At 33.3% G+C, this 19937-nt stretch overlaps 2 protein-coding genes across 7 annotated transcripts; both read left to right on the plus strand.

Moving 5' to 3' along the window:
• The first annotated feature begins 1932 nt into the window (after window positions 1-1932).
• LOC111019969 (P-loop containing nucleoside triphosphate hydrolases superfamily protein) lies at window positions 1933-7907 on the plus strand. The gene is made up of 7 exons (XM_022296501.2): window positions 1933-2419; window positions 2671-2792; window positions 3299-3449; window positions 3753-3863; window positions 6318-6456; window positions 6547-6662; window positions 7553-7907. Exons 1-7 carry the CDS (start codon window positions 2165-2167, stop codon window positions 7727-7729), a joined length of 1071 nt encoding a protein of 356 aa, XP_022152193.1. The 5' UTR covers window positions 1933-2164; the 3' UTR covers window positions 7730-7907.
• A 1788-nt stretch (window positions 7908-9695) lies between these two features.
• On the plus strand, window positions 9696-19937 carry SSE1 (shrunken seed protein (SSE1)). Of its 6 annotated transcripts, none has more exons than XR_015792263.1 (10): window positions 9696-10185; window positions 16368-16425; window positions 16995-17211; window positions 17290-17594; window positions 17691-17962; window positions 18093-18160; window positions 18596-18657; window positions 18757-18885; window positions 19536-19580; window positions 19692-19937. XR_015792263.1 is itself a non-coding variant. In XM_022296962.2 (8 exons), exons 1-8 carry the CDS (start codon window positions 10117-10119, stop codon window positions 18816-18818), a joined length of 1113 nt encoding a protein of 370 aa, XP_022152654.1. In that variant the 5' UTR covers window positions 9697-10116; the 3' UTR covers window positions 18819-19022. The 6 variants fall into 6 exon arrangements, 2 of the variants coding, with proteins under 2 accessions (XP_022152654.1, XP_022152661.1); XR_015792264.1 differs by having other exon boundaries at window positions 19539-19580; XR_015792261.1 differs by having other exon boundaries at window positions 19536-19937.

Below are 19937 nucleotides of genomic sequence, written 5' to 3' on the forward strand. Positions count from 1 at the left end.
AAATCTTGGATTTCCACGAAACAAACAGCCCTGATTGGTAATATTTTAGTTTTTTTTTTGTTTGTCATTTTTAATTTCGAGAAACATAAGCGCCGGGTAAATGTTTATGTTTTTCATTTCTCATTTTAAAGAAACATTTTAAAATTACGCATAAATAAATAAAATATAACACATTTTGAATATTTAATTTTAAAAAAATAATTTTTTTATATAAATTTGTTACTTTTTAAAAAAAATTAAGATTGTAATAACGAAAAATAAGAAACGACTTTTAAACATGTTTCTGTTTCTTTTTAAAAATAACAGAAACTATTATCAATGTTATGTTTTTCTTTGTATTTCTTTATAGGAAGAAATGAAAAACGATAAACAGACAATAAGAAATAATAAACAAAAACGTTATCATCCTATTGACTAGAAATAAGATGTATGGACATAATAAAACGTTTTCTAAATATCTGAAAACTTGCTTCTTCTACCTAAAGTGATATTTAGTGGTGAAGCAAAAATTTCTGATGGGGGAGAAAAATTTTACATTATACATTTCTAACGTATAATCTTTTTGTTTGGAAAATTTAGAGGGAGGAGTATTTTATGTTATTTTTGAAATTCAAGTATTTTTTTTCTCTAAAAAATGTAGATTAAATACATTTTAGATTTGCAAATATAACAAAAAAAAAAAACGGAGGTCCAATCATAAAATGTCAAATTTATCCTTGTAGCATTGATATACCATTGATATAGCACAATATATATATATATATACACCCACACACTTTATATACATATGATTTATTATTGATATACAATTGATATATTATTGATATAACTATGATATCTACTGATATAACTTTTTATATGATTATATTATTTACGATTTATTAATTTACCACTAACATATGTTCAATATATTATTGATATGTCTTTGATATACCACTGATATAATACTAATATACAATTGATTTACTTTTGATATATTTTTGATATCTACCAATATAACTTCTAATATGGTTTACCACTGATATACGTATGATATAACTATGATTTCTACTGATATAAGTTCTTATATGATTATATAATTTATCATCGATTTACCATGCTGATATAACACTTATATATCTGTGATGTATACTTGATATGTCTTTAAGTTACCACTTATATAAGTATGATATCTATTAATATAACTTCTCATATGATTATATGATTTACCACTAATATAACTTTGATGCATCTATGATATATACTTAATATGTTTCTAATTTATCATTGATATAATCACGATATCCGTTGATATCTACTAATATCTAACATTGATGCATCTGTGATTTACATTTGATGTATATCAACGACATACTATGCATCTCTAATATATTATTAATATTACAAATATATTTAGTATGACACCGATATACATCAGATGTACATCAAATGTACATCATAAATACATCAGATATATATAAGATAGGATATACATTGGTATATCATTACAAATATATTTAGTATATCACAAATTAGAGGTACATCAGATGTACGTATAATACGTACATCTGATGTATATCAGTGATAGATCATATGTATATCAGATGTAGATCGGACGTATATCAGATATACATTAATCGGACGTATATCATATATACATCGAGTGTATATCATATATCATAAGTAAAACTGTAATAATAAAAATTCAAATATTTTGTCATATTTACAAAATACAGTGATATATTTGTAAATATATATAAAAGTTTAGATACTCGATACAATTTCTCAAAAATTTATAATATAAGAACTATATAAACATAAACCCAAATTTATAACTAAGATATACAATATATATGTTGTGAGACAAAATCTATTTTTTATTTTCTATTTTTCAATATACTCGGCTTTTATTTAGGATTTGCACTCTATAACAAAAGGAGAAGTTAAAAGCAATTTTTTTTTTTTTTTTTTTTTGATAAACTGCAGATAGATAATCGCCTTCTTCTTCCCGAGTCCGAATCCGAACTTCTCCGTTTTGTGTAAAAATTCAATTCTTGATAAACCTAGAAGATCACCCAGTAGATTCCTCCGCTTCCAATTCCCCAATTCGTGATTATATCCAAAGCCCACTACAGTCTCTCTTCTAGAGAGAGAGAAGAGAGATAATTTGGGAGAAGCAGCAAAAATGGCAGAAGAATTACCTGAAGGTACGGTTCAGAATCTACTGGATCAAGAGACTCTTAAATGGGTTTTTGTTGGAGGTAAAGGCGGTGTCGGCAAGACCACCTGCAGCTCCATCCTCTCGATTCTTCTTTCCCAGGTCAGATCCTCTGTTTTGATTATCTCCACCGACCCGGCTCACAATCTCAGCGATGCATTTCAGCAGAGATTCACCAAGGCGCCCACCTTGGTCAATGGCTTCTCCAATCTCTATGCGATGGTGCGTTCTTTTTTTTCCCCTTATTTTAATTCTCAATTCTGAAGCGTGTTGCGTGATGTATTCCGGTCTCTCACGCATGTGGTTTTCATGTTAGTTTGGTTTGAATCTTTATGTTGTAACGAATTTGATTTGATATTGAGTTCTTACACGGGGTTTCTGGAGAATTTGGGGGGCGGGCAAACTTGAAATTGTATCTGGATTATTGTTGATAAGTTCATGCGCTTCAAAATGTGGGCAATGTTGGTTTGTAGGAGGTGGATCCGACTGTGGAAAATGAAGAAGTCGGCCCTGAGGGGATGGATGGTTTGTTTTCCGAGCTAGCTAATGCCATTCCTGGAATTGATGAGGCGATGAGCTTTGCAGAGATGCTGAAGTAAGAAACATCTTTCTTGATCTTTCAAAGGCATCAATCTCCATTATCTGACTTTTTATCAAGTTTTCTAGTGAGGATAGTTCTTTCGATTGGTACTGCATAGTGATTGCTGGCTATACTTATTTTCTGACCAGTATAATCTTGACATATAATGTACGATTTCCAAATGAAGTTTAAATTATAGTTCCAGGACTACTAGTTTGATTACTATTCATGATTTAAGTTATGTTGCTCTCTGTTTTGATAATTACCACTCTGTTAGGACTTGGGAATTGTCAAAATTAGTCCTTAGTCATCAATCACCATGCATTAGACTTCCAGGGGAAGATAACATTTCTGGAGGGTTGGGTGGCACTGGGGGCTCTTTATATGTATGTTTATGTTAGAATTTTTTAACGATTTAACCAAGTATTACAATGTCATGCCATCCAATCGATATCCACTCCAGGGAAAAAAACATTTATATTTATTAACATGGCTACATTAAATGAATTGTTTGTCTCCAGATTAGTACAAACAATGGATTATTCTGTTATAGTATTTGACACTGCTCCAACTGGCCACACGCTTCGGCTGTTGCAATTTCCATCAACCTTGGAGAAGGGTCTTGCTAAGATAATGTCTTTGAAAAGTAGATTTGGAGGCTTACTGAATCAGGTACCATTTCTAATTTGATAACAATGATGCTACTATTGTGCATCGTTTGAGACTAGCGTTTGATTTCTCATAACTTCAGAATAAGTTTAGATTGTGCTGTATGAGTTTCATTCTTCAACTTATTCAACCATGTGCAATTTCAGTTTTCTTGTTAACATTTCTATTTTTGTTTATATTTAGACTGGTAACTTCCTTAAAAAACACTGAGAAATTCTTTTTTCTTGGCATCTTTAGGCTTCTGGAATCATGTACGTCTTGGTACAATATACATGGTAATTAGCTCTCTGAAACTTTCTGCAACAGGTGTCCCGGATGTTTGGTGTCGATGATGAGTTTGGTGAGGATGCAATTCTGGGAAGACTGGAAGGCATGAGAGATGTGATTGAACAAGTTAATAGGCAATTCAAAGATCCTGTAAGGGCACCCATCTCATACCTTTTTCTTTCTCTTAATTGTTCCTGCCCTTTTCTGTATTATTGCCTCGTAGCACATGTCTAACCAAGATCAAGTACTATAGGAAAGTGACAAAACTCGTATTAGAAGCCCAAATAGAAACATGCAAACACACTTCATAATCTCTCCTCAATTTTCCAAAAATGTTCTAAAAAACTATTGTAGAGTAGGTTTGAGGTGATGGAAAACACATTGGGAAAAGATAATAGATATTGGTAATGATTTTTAATGTTTTACAAAATCCTATGCATGACTTGTGAAGATAAAACATTGATATACATGTAGTTGCTAGATGGAATCATCATCCCTTAAAAAGGATTGGATATTTTTATTATTTCTTCTTATTATTATTTTTTGTTGTTGTTGAGTAGAAACCCAGTGACCACCTACCTAGGATTTAATATCTTACGAGTTTGCTTGGCAACCAAATATAGTGGAGTCGGGCGGTTATCCCGTGAGATTAGTTGTCGCGCAAGCTGGTCCAGAGACTCACGGACAAAAAAAAAAAAAGATTAGAAACAATTTCATTGATGATATGAAATTACAAAAGGGGAAAAATCTCATCCAAAGGAGTTACAAAAAACTTCTTCAATTGGATAATAGAGAGGAAAAACTATAGTGATGAAACATATGAGAGCATTTACACCAAGAAATGACCAATAATACTGTAGCATCATAAATCGATCAAAACTACATACCTTGTCTATGAAGATTTTGTTGTGACCCAAAGGAAAGAATAAAATTCTTCCGAAGGAGCTTCTTTTCTTCGTGAATGGATGACCTGCCAATACTATTTTGAGGGGACTCTCGGGGTGTCGAACTCCGTTAGAATGAATCTCCAAAAAACAGCAGCAAGATCACAACTTAGACCGGCTGAATGGATTTGGAACTATTCTTATAAGAATGAGAGAATGAAAGAATGAAACAACCGTTCCTATTAATTTAACAACTCATCCACATCTTTTGATAGATAGATTCTATTCTAATGTTGGCTTTTTTTTTGGTGAAAATGTTATCCCGTTACACAAACTATAGTATCAATGATTTAAAGTTCAATTGGAGAGCTCTTTTTTGAACTATTTGATGTGGTATCTTGTATAGGACTCCCCCCTTTTGTAAGATTTCATCCTATCCATGAAATATATGTTTCCTAATAATTGAAAAAATTAAAGGAAAAAACCACTCTTATTTTTTACTGCCTTGGTTGTCGCAAGGGTATAAAACCAACCACCCATCTCTACATCACAGTATATATCGATGGTTCTTTAGTATATAATTAAAATTTCATGGATTTTGGAAGAAGGGTTCCACATATTTTGGTCTAAATGTGGTTTTCATTTTGCTTACCTATGTTTTGAAAGTTCCATTTTCGTCATTGAATTTTTATCAACTTTTTATTTTATTTATTTACTTTTTAGGGGCCCATAAGGTACCGTTCCCATTTTCTGTTTCTATTTCCTTATTTTTAATAAAGAAAAATAGAATTATAGAATTGCATGTCTCGAACATTCATGAATTCAATAATGATAAAACAAGATTTTTATTTATGTTGGAACGGAACAAATTGGAAATAACAAGAAACTTAGGGCCCGTTTGGTAACGTTCTCGTTTCTTGTTTCACGTTTCAAATTTTCTTCAGAAATATAAGCATTTTGCAATTAATTATGTTTTTTTTTCTCCTTTATTTTGGAAACAACCAAAACAAATTTCTTCTTTCTTGTTCCATTTCTAATTTATTTTAAAACACAAATAGAAACATTGTTTTATCATACTTGAATTTATGGATGTTGGGTCGATGCAATTCATTTTTATTTATTAAAAATGAAGAAACAGAAACAACCAACAGGAACGTTACTCGACGACCCCTTAGTTTTGTTGTTTCCAAAATTTCTATACAATTGTGAGAATGTTTCTAGAAAATGAGAAAGGAATATGGATAGATGTGAAATGCTTAGGTTTTTTAATAGAATTGAAAACAAGAAACGAGATCGTTACGGATTCTTAAAGTTTCAATTTTATTTCTCAAATTTTTTAGTGAATATTGTGATGTGACATGTAAATGATAGAGACTCCCCATGGAATTGGATGAAAGTTAGAGGATCAAAATTGAGGTTTTATAAAATTTAAAAGGATCATAATGGAAAATAGGTAAAATAGGTAAAAATTTAAGGATTAAAATCAAACTTTTGAAAGTTTAGTCACGACCAAAATTTTATTTACCTGTAGAATTTCCTCTTTACCTCGGTGCCAAAAGTTATCCTTGATTTCTGGTAAACTCTTTCAAATTGAACTTCTTAAGTTTCTTAGTATCTAACTATGTGTTTTTTGTGTCTTTTTTAAAATTTTAAACAATAGCAATGATTTCATCTGACATTGGATAATCTATGAGGTGTACTGACATATCTCTGTTTGCAGGACTTGACTACATTCGTTTGTGTCTGCATTCCTGAGTTTCTCTCTCTTTACGAAACGGAGAGACTAGTTCAAGAACTCACCAAGTTTGAGATTGATACTCACAATATTATCATTAACCAAGTAATTTATGACGACGAAGGTTCGACAGTTATCCTAATCGATATATATTTATGTTCTAGAGTAATTTGGTACTTCCCTGTTACTTAACCGTATTGTGCTGCCATTTTAGATGTCGAATCCAAGTTACTGAAAGCAAGAATGAGGATGCAACAGAAATACCTCGACCAATTTTACATGTTGTACGACGACTTCCACATCACCAAGTTGCCATTGCTGCCTCAAGAGGTACGATTTAAGTTGTACTTTTTTTCTGTAGGTATTTGTCTTAATATGTGGAGATTCAGTCTGTTTTCTTTAAGCAAGTAGTTCATATTTCCTATTGTGATGTTTGATCGATGGTTCTCAAATTAAAACTTAACAATTAATATCGTTTATCATGTATGGCATTGCCATATGAGCAAATTAGAAGTTAATATCGTCTATCATGTCTGGCATCACCGCATCGCGTTTGGTTCTAAGTTCTAATTTCTAAATGAAGAAGGCGCTAGGAGCTGTTCAATAATGGTCTTGAAAAATAGCTTAACTATTTTTTTTGAAGTTGTTCTCCGGTCCACAATAACTGAAGTTTCCATGGATTGACCTAAAAGCCCCATGAAAAAATGTTGAACCACTGAAAGTTCCTTGGATTGACCTAGTGGTTAATAAAGGCCAATGAAAAAGGTAAAGGGCTCAAAGGGAATAAGTTTAAACCACAGTGGCTTCTTAGGATTTAATATCTTACAAGTTTTCTTGCAAATGTAGTAGAGTTAGACAGTTGTCCTATGAGATTAGTCGAGTTGGCTTGAACACTCACGAATATTTATTAAGAAAAGAAAAAGAAAAAACTGAAGTTTTGGTAGAGGAGAAGGAAGGCATAAATACCAACTGGTGCCTATTTATTCGTAGTACCTATATTTTCAACATTTGGTGATGCTTGTTAAATGGGCAAGTCGAACTACCATGTCATTGTACTTTATCTACTGGCTACAGGTGGGAATTTTACGCGATATTTCTGTTGTATCAATCTCACTCCCGAGTTTTACAATCACTGTAATTAAAAACTGTTTTGAAAACAAAAGCAGGAAAAAGAAAATTTTACCTGCAATTTCATGTCTAAAGTTTGTTATGGATTGTAGGTGACTGGGGTTGAAGCTCTGAAGGATTTTTCTGGTAATTTTTGTACCCCATATCAACCCTCAACCAGTAGAGATTCAGTGGAAGAATTGGAGAGGAAGGTATCAACATTAAAGCAGCAGTTGGACGATGCTGAAGCTGATCTTGACAGAATTAGAAAAGGGAAGCAAAAGGCTTAAGAGCAACAGCCTTTCATTTTTCCAAGTTCCTGTTTTCTTTGCTTTTGTTTTTTATTTATATTTTTTTTTGAGAGGACAAATGCTGCTGCTTAAGATTTTCTATTAGCTTTAACTTACTATTTGAGTATTTTTGTTGTATCAATTTTCTGATTAATATAGTTGTTCATTTATTATTTCATTTTTCTTATTTTCTTATTGAACTCGGTTTGATAATCTTCTGGTTTCTTGTTTTAGTTTTTAAGAGTATAAATGTTTGAGAACTAATTTTGCTTCTCGTTTCTCATTTTTATTAATCGATAGAAACTTTGAAAGCACCAAAACTAAGATTTTTGTTTTTTTGTTTTTCTTGAAATATGAATATATATATTTTTTCATTATTGTTGATTCTAATTATCGTTTTTTAAACATATTATGTACTTTGATGTATGAAATTTCATCAAGTCATTCTGATACTCTTTTCTCATAAAATCAACCTATTGGGTTGAGGTATGCTCTACCATGAATGTGTTTAGGAGTGATTTTGACATACTATTTTCTCATAAAGTCAACTATGTTCTACCAAGGATGTGTTTGGGGTGATTTTGGTATTTTTGTCATTGTAAAAAATTACTCCTCTTTTCATCGATCATGTTTGGAAAATTAGAAAATTGATTTTAGGTAAGTTTAAAATCATTTTAATTGATTTTAAGGTATTTATGTGATTTTGGATATATTACTTGAATCTCTTTTTTCAAAATCACTAATTCTAGTATCACTCCCAAATACATCATAAATTATTTAGCTTGAATAGCCAATTCGACATCTAAACTCACTATTCACTTTATATGATATGTGCTAGAGGCAGTACTTGCCACTTGCTTGGAGATGAACTCAGGATTGTTATTCTCTAAGCTAGGAGTCGAGTGGCAAAGGGAATCACATACTCGTGGATTCGTGGTATATGACTAAGTAACTTGAAAAACCATTAGATACTATGTTGTAAAAGAATAAAATGCATAATAAATATTAGGGTAAAATACACTTTTAATATATGAAGTTTGACGTGGGTGTCTATTTGGGTCACTATAGTCCCAGAAAGTTGATGTGGAAGTATTTTACTGAAGCTGGGAGGCACAACCAGTAACTGGCAAACGAAGGTGCAACCAATAACTAGCGAGAAGAGAGATTAATAACGTCACCTCAAAATTCCAATCACCAAAACATATATATATTAAAATAATATATTTTGGAGCACAATTAACAACTGAAGCTGGGAGGCACAACCAGTAACTGGCAAACGAAGGTGCAACCAATAACTAGCGAGAAGAGAGATTAATAACGTCACCTCAAAATTCCAATCACCAAAACATATATATATTAAAATAATATATTTTGGAGCACAATTAACAACTTATTTTCCGTGTCAATTTCCCAGGTCAAATGGATCGAGGGACCCTTTAGAATACCTTTTCAAACTTCGTGAACTAAAAATGTTCATTTTAAAACTTAAAGATCAAATAAGACATCTAGACCAAAAGTATATTTTGTCCTAAATATTAAAAGGATATTGAATATTTAATTAAAAAGTAATTTTTATATAAAATTTTATTAAAAAATAAAAAATAAGAAATAGAAATGCTTTGATGCTAATATTATTGTGTTATTTTTTAGTTCAATAATTATCTTAGTGGCAAATTGAATGATTGACTTTTCAAATAATAATAAGTACTCGGATTATTGGAGGTATATAATTTAAAAAGAAATGAAAAAAAAAGGAAATTTACACTCCATAAGGTATATTTTGGAACTAAAAAAGCATAGATATTTGCACCAGAAAAGTTAAAATTAAGATAAAGATATTTTTTTTCCTCAAAGATAATAGATAAACCGATACAGATATTGACATAAATCATCTTCTTCAGAAAAAAAGATATTGAAATAAATCATAATACTCCCAAAAAAAGAAAAAAGAAAAAAGAAAAAGAATGATATTGACAATTGACGTATGTGTGTCTCTCTCGATCTCCTATGTGTAACCAAATTTCTAGAGAGATGTGAAGGATTTTTCAGATTGGCAGCGGTAAATTGGGTGGTGGGGCTGATGAAATTTACAGTTTTAATTTTTATAAAATCCCAATTCGGTTGCTTGTTGTCTCCTCCGTCCTTCCCCTGGAATTTCTCCATCGTCAGCAGCAAGCTCTTCGTTAGAAGTTTCCTGAAAAGTTCGCGAAAGAGATTCATCGTTTTGAATGACCTTACAGTTCTGTTGAAGATTTACTTTCGGCCATGAGGGAATTTTTCGTTGTTCCGTCACTAGGGTTTTAGTTTGCACCGGGTGCTTGGACGATTGTTTTTTTTCTTCTCTCTTTTGTTGCTGGTGCTGTTTTGGGAATTATTTTTTTGAGTTCATGGAAGCTTATAAGAAGTGGGTTAGGGATAACAGACACTATCTGCACTCTTTGGAGTCTCTTGCAAATGTGAGTACTCTTGATTTCTCTTCATTACGTTCTGTTTTTTCTGTTCAGTTTCATCTGTGAATAGATTTGGTTGACTTGTTAGTTATCTAATTTGTTATTAAACGGCGTTTCTATCGAATTTTATGACACTATCTGTTAAGATATGTAGGAAGTATGTATTAGTCTAATAATAGTTTGTTCAAATAATGGTTTTATGTTTCCACTGTTCATTTTCCTCCCTTGGTCCAGTAAGCACTGGCTACTTCATTTTCTGGAAATCTAAGGTGGTATATATGTCATGATGTGGATTAGATTTCTTATCTTTGAAAACAAGAGATATAACCAATAGATGGTATCCATATATCTGATAGTAATGGACATGAGGAGCATTAAACTTTTAGTCTTTGATTATTTGAAAATGAATAAGATGGTTGAACAATGGTCAATTTTATGAGTTTTGGTTGGACGTTTGATACCAGGCAACCACTGTCATTTTTTAGTTTTGAATTGAAAACAGTTCGGGGAAACTGCACCAAGTGCCTTTATGGTTATTAACATGTATTCTTTCTATATAATTTATTTTTCCCGGATGGGAGTGTCCATGAAACTTTCTTGTTAAAAGCTGAACCTAATGGCCATCGAGTAAATATGGATCTTAGTTATACTTTGGATATTTTTGACGGCATACAAATTATTTAGGTGGATCTATAATTAAGAAAATACCGCCTCTATAGGGCAGCCCAATTGGCAATGGCTTGGGGTTTCTGGCTTAGAAATTATTTAGGTGGATCTATAATTAAGAAAATACCGCCTCTATAGGGCAGCCCAATTGGCAATGGCTTGGGGTTTCTGGCTTAGAGGTTTAAGATTCGAACCTTCTAGTCAACTTAATACCAAAAAACCTTGATGTCTCCCGAGTTTGAGCCTTGGGGTGGGCGCGGGTGCCCCTGGGTATAGGGGAGCAAAGCTCTGACTCTCCGTTATCAAAAAAAAAAAAAAAAGAGAACGAAAATACAAAATTATTTGCATGTTGGTGAATGAGCCATTTTTTATGTCTGATCACAAGAAGTTGTAGCTCCTTGTATTTATCATTAGGTGGCTAGTTTGCTTGGTTTTGGCCTATGTTTTGTCTGGCCTCGTTATAATTTGTATGTTATTGTATAGCTGAATTTTAGGAGTTTTGGGACCCAACTGATTTTCCTTTATTGTATGAAATTCATCTCTTTCAATAGGATCCATATATATAGTGAATGAAAAAGGACACGACTATATATATATATATAGAGATTATCTACGAAGTATTGGTATGGACCATCATATGATTGATGATCCACCTGAAGATGAGGCCAGTCAAGCTTGGTCAAGGGATGATGCTCGACTATTATTGTAGATAATGAATTTCTATTGAGAATGAATTAGTTGGTCTAGTTAATCATTGTGAACTTGTGAAAGAATTGGTAGAACTTTTGAGGTCAGTGTACTCCAAGGAAGGCGAAGTACATTTCAAGATGATGTATGATATTTGCAAGGCTTTCTTTCTTGCAGAGATGGGTGAAAAGTCTCTTACAAGATACTATATGGAATTAAGAAAATCTTATGCAGAGCTTAATTTTTTTTCACCATTTAGCACAGATGTGAAAATCCAAAAAGCTCAACGAGAAAACATAGCTGTCATGAATATTTTGGCTGGGCTTCTGCCAAAATTTGAGACCCCTAAAACTGATATTCTTTGTAGTTCTGAGATTTCCTTGGAAGAAGCATTCAATAAGTTACTTCAAATAGAGAAGGCACAATCAATTGCTCCACTTCAGTCCAATAATGCGCTTGGTGGTCAAAGTAGTGAGATTGAGCATAACAAATTACCGTATAAGAGTAGTAGAGGAATAAGATTAAACACCTATGATGGTAACTCTTATACTCAGAGACAAGATTCAAGCGGGATTATGTGTTACTATTGTCATCAGGTGGGTCATGTGAAACGTGATTGTAGGAAATTGCTGAATAAGAGGCAGAAAACTCGGTATCCCCATGTTGCATCTTCTGATGGTGCATCTGATAACTTATCAAAAAATGATACATCTGTGATGTTCATTCTAACCTCTGTAGATGAATTAGCCAAATTTCAACTGTATCAAGGACCACTAAAATCTTCATCTACTTGTGTCACTGCTATTACCAGGTCAGATAAATGTCTTGTTTGGTTATTTTCCAAATGAGGTCATGGATTCTAATGTAACCTAACGTTTTCGATAATTATAGTCTGTTTTCAATCTTTTAGACATCTAAATCTTGAACTATTGTCACTAGATGGATCTACCTCGTCTGTTCTTGAGTCTAGTATAACTAACACCCCTTTACTTTTCATTTGTCCCAATTTTGGAAACTCGCCCATGGTCTTAATTTTCGTATCTCATTCTTTTTCGGTCATTGCTTGTTTCAGGATCTTATGATGAAGAAGATTATTGGTAGAGGATGTGAATTTGGAGGTTTCTACATCCTTGATAGAGATATACCAAAAAATTCATAGCACGTTTTGGAGTATTAACCCAATTTCAAGTGCAATAGTATTGTTTTTGGTCATCCTTTTTCTTCTATAGTTTATCTTCTTTAGGCTGTCACTCTTTTTAGCTTCCCAAACACCATCATTTCAGTTTGAGTCCTAGAATCAAGAAATGTACCGGCGCTCCTTTTAGCTGGTTCATTTTATTGTTTGGGGTTATTTTTTAGTTACATTCAAAATTGGATTTAAATATTTTGTTATTTTTGTTAATGATTGTTTGTATGTGACTACAGGTTATATTTAATGGATAGTTTTTTCTCACTTATGTATCTTTTATTTTAAAGTTAAGATTGAATCTTTCCTTTAAAATACCAAGTTCAATCTTAGATGAGTAAACAGTTAATTTTTCATCAAACCCTCTGTTTTTATACTCCATCTTGGAATAGAGTGGTAGAAAGAGAAAAGCAAAACATACTCCACAGTCCACACTGCGAGTACATTGTTTCAAATGCACGTCCCAATGAATGTACTTCGGGTAGAGGGTTTGTTTTATGATTGATTGCATGCTTTTATTCATCCTTAATGGTGAGCCCATGCACGTGTTGTTAGCTTACTAAGTCATTATATTCTAATGAACATAGGATATTTGGTTAAGTTGTTTGTTTGAGATATTCATCCTCACTTCATGAAATTGGATCTAAGATCTTTGAAGTGTATTTTTTTTGGCTCTCATTTGAAAGGGTATATGTTATTGTTCCGGTCTTAATAAGTACCTTGTGTCAGATGAAATTATTATTATTATTGATTTTAAAACAAGTTGCTTTAGCTCTGTTGTACTTACAAGTCAAGAGATATTGATGACATACTAGTCTAAATAATTGTTGTTTTTTCGGGAGAGGAAACAGAATTTCATTTCATTAATGTTATGTAATTAAGATTTACAAGAGAAAGCCAACTGGGGTTAAAAAAATCCTATCCAATTTTTATTTTTTTTCTAACAAGAAACAACTTTTCATTGATGTATGAAAAAGGAAAAATGTTCAAGATACAAAACCCCCAATGGGTGAAAAAAGAAAAGAAGAGAGAGAAGAATAGAAAAATAACGAATAAATATAGCAACAAGAGCAATACAAGCTCAAAAGTGATAAAAGCATTCTAAAACAGAACTCAGAAAAACTGCTTGCTGCCGAGCTTGGGAAATCAAACTAATTCTAGGGTCAACAACCGCATGAGGGAGAAACCTTCCTTAGCATCAAGAGCGAAGACCAAACTCCAAAAAGAACCAAGTAGAAGTTAGGGCATAAGAACAGACTGCAGTCGAAATGCTAATAAGGACAAAACACCAAAATAATCCTTTCCAATTAAAATCGATAGAACCAATTGTAGCATAAAAACTGAACCAAACTAGTCAGTTCGGTTTGATTTGGTTTAATTTCGACTTTTTTGGTATTATGTACATCTCTAAAAACAACATTGATTGATTTCACTCCCTAGATTATTCGCTATAAGACCGGGATGATATATTGATATTTTCGTTGCTTTCCCCAAAACAAAAGATTATTGTACTGGTGTGTTTCCTTTTAGGTATTCCGTAACCATCCATCATCCTTTGTTTATTCCTTATTTGCTTCTTTTGATTAACTTTCTGTTCTTGAGATTTTTCCAGAAGCTCATCCAATCTTGGATGGCATAAATGTGATAGAATGGACAAACGCCTTAGATAATATTCTTATTTAGGACTTTATACATTAACCTGCAAGGAAGAAATCTATTGGATTGGGATGCAAACAAGTTTTTGGATCAATTACTTGATTTGAAGTTGCATTGTCAAAAGATATGGTGAGACTTAAAATGGGTTAATCCAATGCTTCTCTAGTTGCTAAATCAAAATTTGGCAGGTTATTCATTTTCATGGTAGCTGCTCACATTGGCCTGCATGTGAGTTAGACATTGTCGTTAAGAATTCATTTCTTCACGGTGGTCTTCAAGGAGTCCTTATGGAAGAACCTATTGAAATTACCTTTCTATGAGAGAAATATAATAGACTGGTTGAGAAGTCAAATCACCTTACTTGATCAGACTTGACATATTCAATCAATTTTTTGACATTTGAAAGTAGAACTTTGTTGGTGGAATTTTGTATAAAGATCATGGACATATCAAGGTTGGATGCTTTCCATTTGCTTAAATGGGCAGGGCAAGGAACAAAGGAAGATCAAAGTTCAACTGGTGGGAGGCAATTAAGTCCCTTGGAGAGCAAGGAGAGTGTAGTCTTACAGTGAGTATTATTACAAAATGTAGATCAATGGCAACAGTTGTGTGGGGAAGTACATGAATAAATAATCATCCTATGATTAAGTTAGGGTTCCGTATCTCGATTCTAGCCAAATTATGCTAGCTAATCAAGCTGCCCTTCATATTACTTCCATATAGTGTTATTGAGGCGCACCTGGGTGCTCGCCCAAGGCGAGAGGCGAGGTGATTTCGCCCAAGTGCGCCTCGCAAGGTGCTCAGGCGAGTGCCTCCAATCTCGCCTGAGGCCAGGCGATCGCCTCGTTGAAGCGAGGCGATCTGCCTTATTTGATTTATTTTTAAAAAATTTTAATGTGTTTTTCTAAAAGAACCTTTCTCCCTTGCGAAATACCTCAATGCACAAACCCTAACCATTCTCTCTGCCTCTCGACATTCACCTTCACCACCCTCAATCTTCGGCCATCGCCTGCTCCCGTCTCCGACCACCACCTTCGCCGCTTCCGTCTCCGACTAAACTTATTGAATTTGGTTGTTTTATGTATCTTGTTGATATTAGTATGACACTATTTTGGTATTGATTTTTTAAACTATGTTTACTATATAAATTTATGCACTATATATATAATTTTTATTTATTTATTAAGGTGCACCTCGCTTCACTCGGGTGTCGCCTTTGTATCACCTCTTACCTCAAGTCGATCAAAGGGCTTGTCGCCTTGAGGTGTGCCTTGCGCCTCGAAAACATTGCAGTTCCTTTATTATTTTTTATTATTACTATTGTTATTATTTTGAAAGGGAAACAAATAATAGTTGATAAGTCCCAATCTAGTATTATATAAATGAAACTAAACATGTAAAAGTTGATTACCATTTGTTTGTGGGAAAATACAAGACTTGGTTTCTATTATTAAGATTGGAGAATAATTGGGTGATATTTTCATGAAGGCTCTAAGTGCAGCTCAAATTATCTATTTTCGTAAGAGTGTGTGTGCGATTAACTCATATGCGCTAACTTGAGGGAAAAATTCTAACTTATTACTGGAACTTTAGTATAATTAATTATTCTTTATTGTATAGATTTCCTTTCCTAGAATGGACTCATATGTTTGTATTGTATAGATATGGAAATGATACTTTGGTGCATGATTAAAAAATAAGAGAATTTTTTCTTATGCAGTCTGATTACTAATTATAGGCCTCATTTTGTATTTCTGTTCTTCTAAATGAAAGGTGTTCTCTCAGAAAAGAAATAGTGCCATTATACAATGATGCACTAGTGTTTTGTGATTACATGTTGGTTTGACGTTTAACAGTTTAATTTCTTGATAGTTTCTGAAACTGTTGTTATATCACTGTGATGCAAGTCAAACTGTTTGTAGATCTGAGAGTATTAATAACAGGTATAAGTTTGTGGATTATTACTTATTATAGGGTTCTTAATATCGTACAGGGCTTGACGTGGCTTCTTCCTGAACGATTTTCTGATTCAGAAATTGGACCAGAAGCAGGTTTTGTGAAACTTTGGTAACATTTGACTGCTTCTTCTTAGCTTGGATTTTGTGGTGCCCTTTGGTTCTCTTTGATGAAAAATGCATGGCATTCTTACTTGTCTCACTTTCAAAAGCTACAAATTTACATTAGCCCATGTCAAAATTTATTTTTTCCCTAAAAAACAGAGGAAAGTTAAGAAGACTCTAAATCCTTTTTGAATTGAACAATGTTATAATGGCCTATCTCCCTGATCTTTCACTTCGAGGAGGTTATGATCTCCCTAGTCTTGAGAGACGACATGAGTTTTTAAGTTTTTAAGCTATTAAGTTCTTGACGTGGAGGCTTGAACCTAGAATATTGGGAGGTATCTCCATAAATTCGAAGTGTGTACCAAATGTAAAATTTAACTAGTATATTTGTTTCCTATTAAAAAGAAAAAGAACCAGTATATTTGTTGTTTTCTGACAGCGTCTTGTGAAATGAACACTGGTTACTGGCTTCTTTTCTCTTAAGTTCTTGCCATGCTTCATGTGGTTCTTTTTTGCAAAGTTCATGCTATTATTCATTAATTTAGGGATTTCTGCAGTTTCTGCCGCTGTCGGCATTATCACCGCAGTCAACGAACACATAATCGAAACAACTCCAACCCAAATGCATGTGAACTCAGCCGGGCCATCCTCTTTTCCTTATTCATTGTGCATATCTGCTCTGAAAAACTTGGAAACATTGATTGAAGTTGCTGCACAACAATATTATGGCGATGATAAGCGATGGAACTTCATTGCTGCTACAGAGGCTATGAAGTAAGACACATTTTAATCTTCTGTGACTTCTTTATTGTGCATTTTTTTCCCTTTTCATTGGTAGCCGTTTGATTTCAGGGTGTTATTTAGATTAGCTTTGTTCAAGAATAGGGGGTACAAGATGCTTCTCGAAGGAGGCGAAACGCCAAATAACGAGAAGCATCTGGCAACCTCAACTTCTCAGCACAAAGCTAATGCTTTTACGAACCATGGTGGGGGTCATGCATCTGGATACTCTAGATATCTTAATGGACACAACCAGTGGAATCTAGAAGGGAGGGCATTGTCAGCGTTAAGCAGGTTTGGTGAAAACGCTCCGTTGATTTCGTCTCCAACCTGGTCATACCAGGTTCAACACCAGAATGCAATGTTGAAGCCTCCAGGTGCATAGTAATTGTATCAACTGGTGATTTGTTATGATCCCAATGTGCTAGAATGTTGTTGTTTATGTCTACTGACTCTTAGTTATGCCTCTACAGCTACAATACCTGAGAAGAGGTCAACTCTTTCGACCATTTTGTCTGAACAGGGTCATCGCGGGGCTCTTTTCGTAACTGGAGAAGTTCTTTTTATCACAAGACCGCTTATTTATGTTCTACTGATCCGAAAATATGGGAGTCGGTCATGGACTCCTTGGTTTCTTTCTCTAGCTGTTGACCTCATCGGGATGAGCTTTTTATCATATGCTTCTTCAGCTTCAGCAAGTATAAAAGGTCGACAATCGCACCTTTCCGACTCCGAGAAGGATGAGGTCAGGGGTTCTCTCATTTATCCTCATGAATTTGATGTCATATAAAGTATTTGCTCGCAAAAAGACGGGTCCATGCTTTGTAAACTATCATTCTCTTAATAACTCCAACATATTTGATTTTTTGGTTCAGCTGAGAAGACGCAAGATGCTTTGGGCATTTTACCTGATGAGAGACCCATTTTTTGACAGATACACAAGGTGAACACATGGTTTAAGATTTGAAATTTTAGTTAAATTACAAGTTTGGTTCGGAATTTTTGGAGTTTATATCTAGTTAGTCCCTGAACTTTAAAAAGTTTCTAATAGATTCTTAAATTTTCACTGTTATATCTATTTGGTCCATATACTTTAAAAGGTTTGGTCCCCAAACACTCCTAAATATGCTCAAATTTACTCGCTATATAATCTTTAAATAATTTAGTCACTATACTGCATAATGGCTAAACTAATTAAATCAATGATAGAGACTTGAAAGTTAAAAGGGATCTATTAGAGGTTTTTTAAAGTACAAGAGCCATGTAGAATTTTTGAAAGTTCAGAGACCAAACTTGTAACTTAACTTACACTTTTTAGTCCCCAACTCCGAACTTGGAATCTCGAAGTGAAGATAACTTCCATTGATTGTTTTTTCAGGCGAAAACTCGAAAGAACCGAACAAGTTCTGGAACCTGTACCTTTTGTTGGATTTCTCACAGGTTCTTCTGCAGTACATCTGAGATAGTTTTCTTTGCAGCTGTTTCCAAATTTCTTCCTTCCAATCAATTATGACTGATTTTTACTCTCTTGATTTGCAGCTAAAATTGTGGAGCTCATTGTTGGAGCTCAGACAAGATATACTTACATGTCAGCTTCATGAGATGGGAGGAAAACTGGAGTTTTTACTTAACATTGCTTCCCTGAAGCTTCAAAGTCTTCCCCTTCTGGTTTCTTCTTCTACACTTCCTTTGTAGAATTATTTAGTGATGTTTCTTTTGCCGTTAAACTGTTTTTGAAATAATAATTTAGCACTGTATATTGGTATTTTGCTGGCAAAATAAAATGTCTTTTTGAGTTGGGAAAACTTGTCAAGGGTTGCCTTTTTTTTAAATATGGGTTTTCAATAATAATTTTGAATTATCATTCACATATTCAATATAAATCACTTGTTTTTTGGTGTTGATCAAAGATTTTTTTTTTGGGTAATTTTGTAGTGGGGTGTGTTAATTTTTATAATTTAGTTTGGTTAAAATGTATTAAATGGTTCCTAATAGGCAGTTTTTCATTTGCCCTTGACTTTTTATAATTTCCAATTAAGTCCTCCCATAAAAAAAAGAATTATTAAAACGTGTTAAAAAGGGAGTTGATCTATTATTAAATAATTTTAATACATTAATAATAAACTTGAGAATTTTAAAAAATTAAAGATCAAATTAAATATTACTTAAAAAGTTAGGGACCAGTCGATATATTTTACCTTTTTACGTTTTAATGACCTCATTTATGAGGTTAGTTGGACATGAATGATTTCGATTGAGCCATTGTACAATTGACAAGTGTCCATTATGACGTCATCCTCATTTTTTTTAACCACTAGAAGAGTTGATTGACAATGAAATTGAAGGAAGGCCCACTAGACTCGGTGAGGGTTGCAACTTGCTTTTCTCCTTCAATGGTTCATAATTACATTTTCCTTCCTACATTTATAATATTTATGTTGATTTATAAGAATAATTCGATTTTTTTTGTAAAGTATCTACATCGGAATGTTCCTCAAGCCATTGTAGAAACATATAAGAGTTGACAATGGAATGACCAATGAAAGTCGTAGAAGTGGAGCCTATCACCACAATGACCATCAAATACAACATTATCAAAGATCTGATGTAATGGTCCCAAAGGCACTTACGTCATGTGGAAACTTATGGAAAGTCTATTTCTTAAAAAAGAACTTATCAACAAATGGAATATATCCTAACAACATTATAATCTCCACTCA

The sequence above is a fragment of the Momordica charantia genome (genome assembly GCF_013281855.1).
Source record: "Momordica charantia cultivar OHB3-1 chromosome 7 unlocalized genomic scaffold, Mcharantia_2.0 BLBB01000007.1, whole genome shotgun sequence".
Classification (NCBI taxonomy): domain Eukaryota; kingdom Viridiplantae; phylum Streptophyta; class Magnoliopsida; order Cucurbitales; family Cucurbitaceae; genus Momordica; species Momordica charantia.

Bases quoted from the DNA above. Each gene is read 5' to 3' on its own strand.
- LOC111019969 (XM_022296501.2), top strand. From the start codon at position 2,165: ATGGCAGAAGAATTACCTGAAGGTACGGTTCAGAATCTACTGGATCAA. The intron at 2,793-3,298 runs GTAAGAAACATC...GTTTGTCTCCAG, and splicing joins AGCTTTGCAGAGATGCTGAA to ATTAGTACAAACAATGGATT. The intron at 3,450-3,752 runs GTACCATTTCTA...TTTCTGCAACAG, and splicing joins TTGGAGGCTTACTGAATCAG to GTGTCCCGGATGTTTGGTGT.
- SSE1 (XM_022296962.2), top strand. From the start codon at position 10,117: ATGGAAGCTTATAAGAAGTGGGTTAGGGATAACAGACACTATCTGCAC. The intron at 16,426-16,994 runs GTTTTGTGAAAC...GGATTTCTGCAG, and splicing joins AGAAATTGGACCAGAAGCAG to TTTCTGCCGCTGTCGGCATT. The intron at 17,212-17,289 runs GTAAGACACATT...GTTTGATTTCAG, and splicing joins GCTGCTACAGAGGCTATGAA to GGTGTTATTTAGATTAGCTT.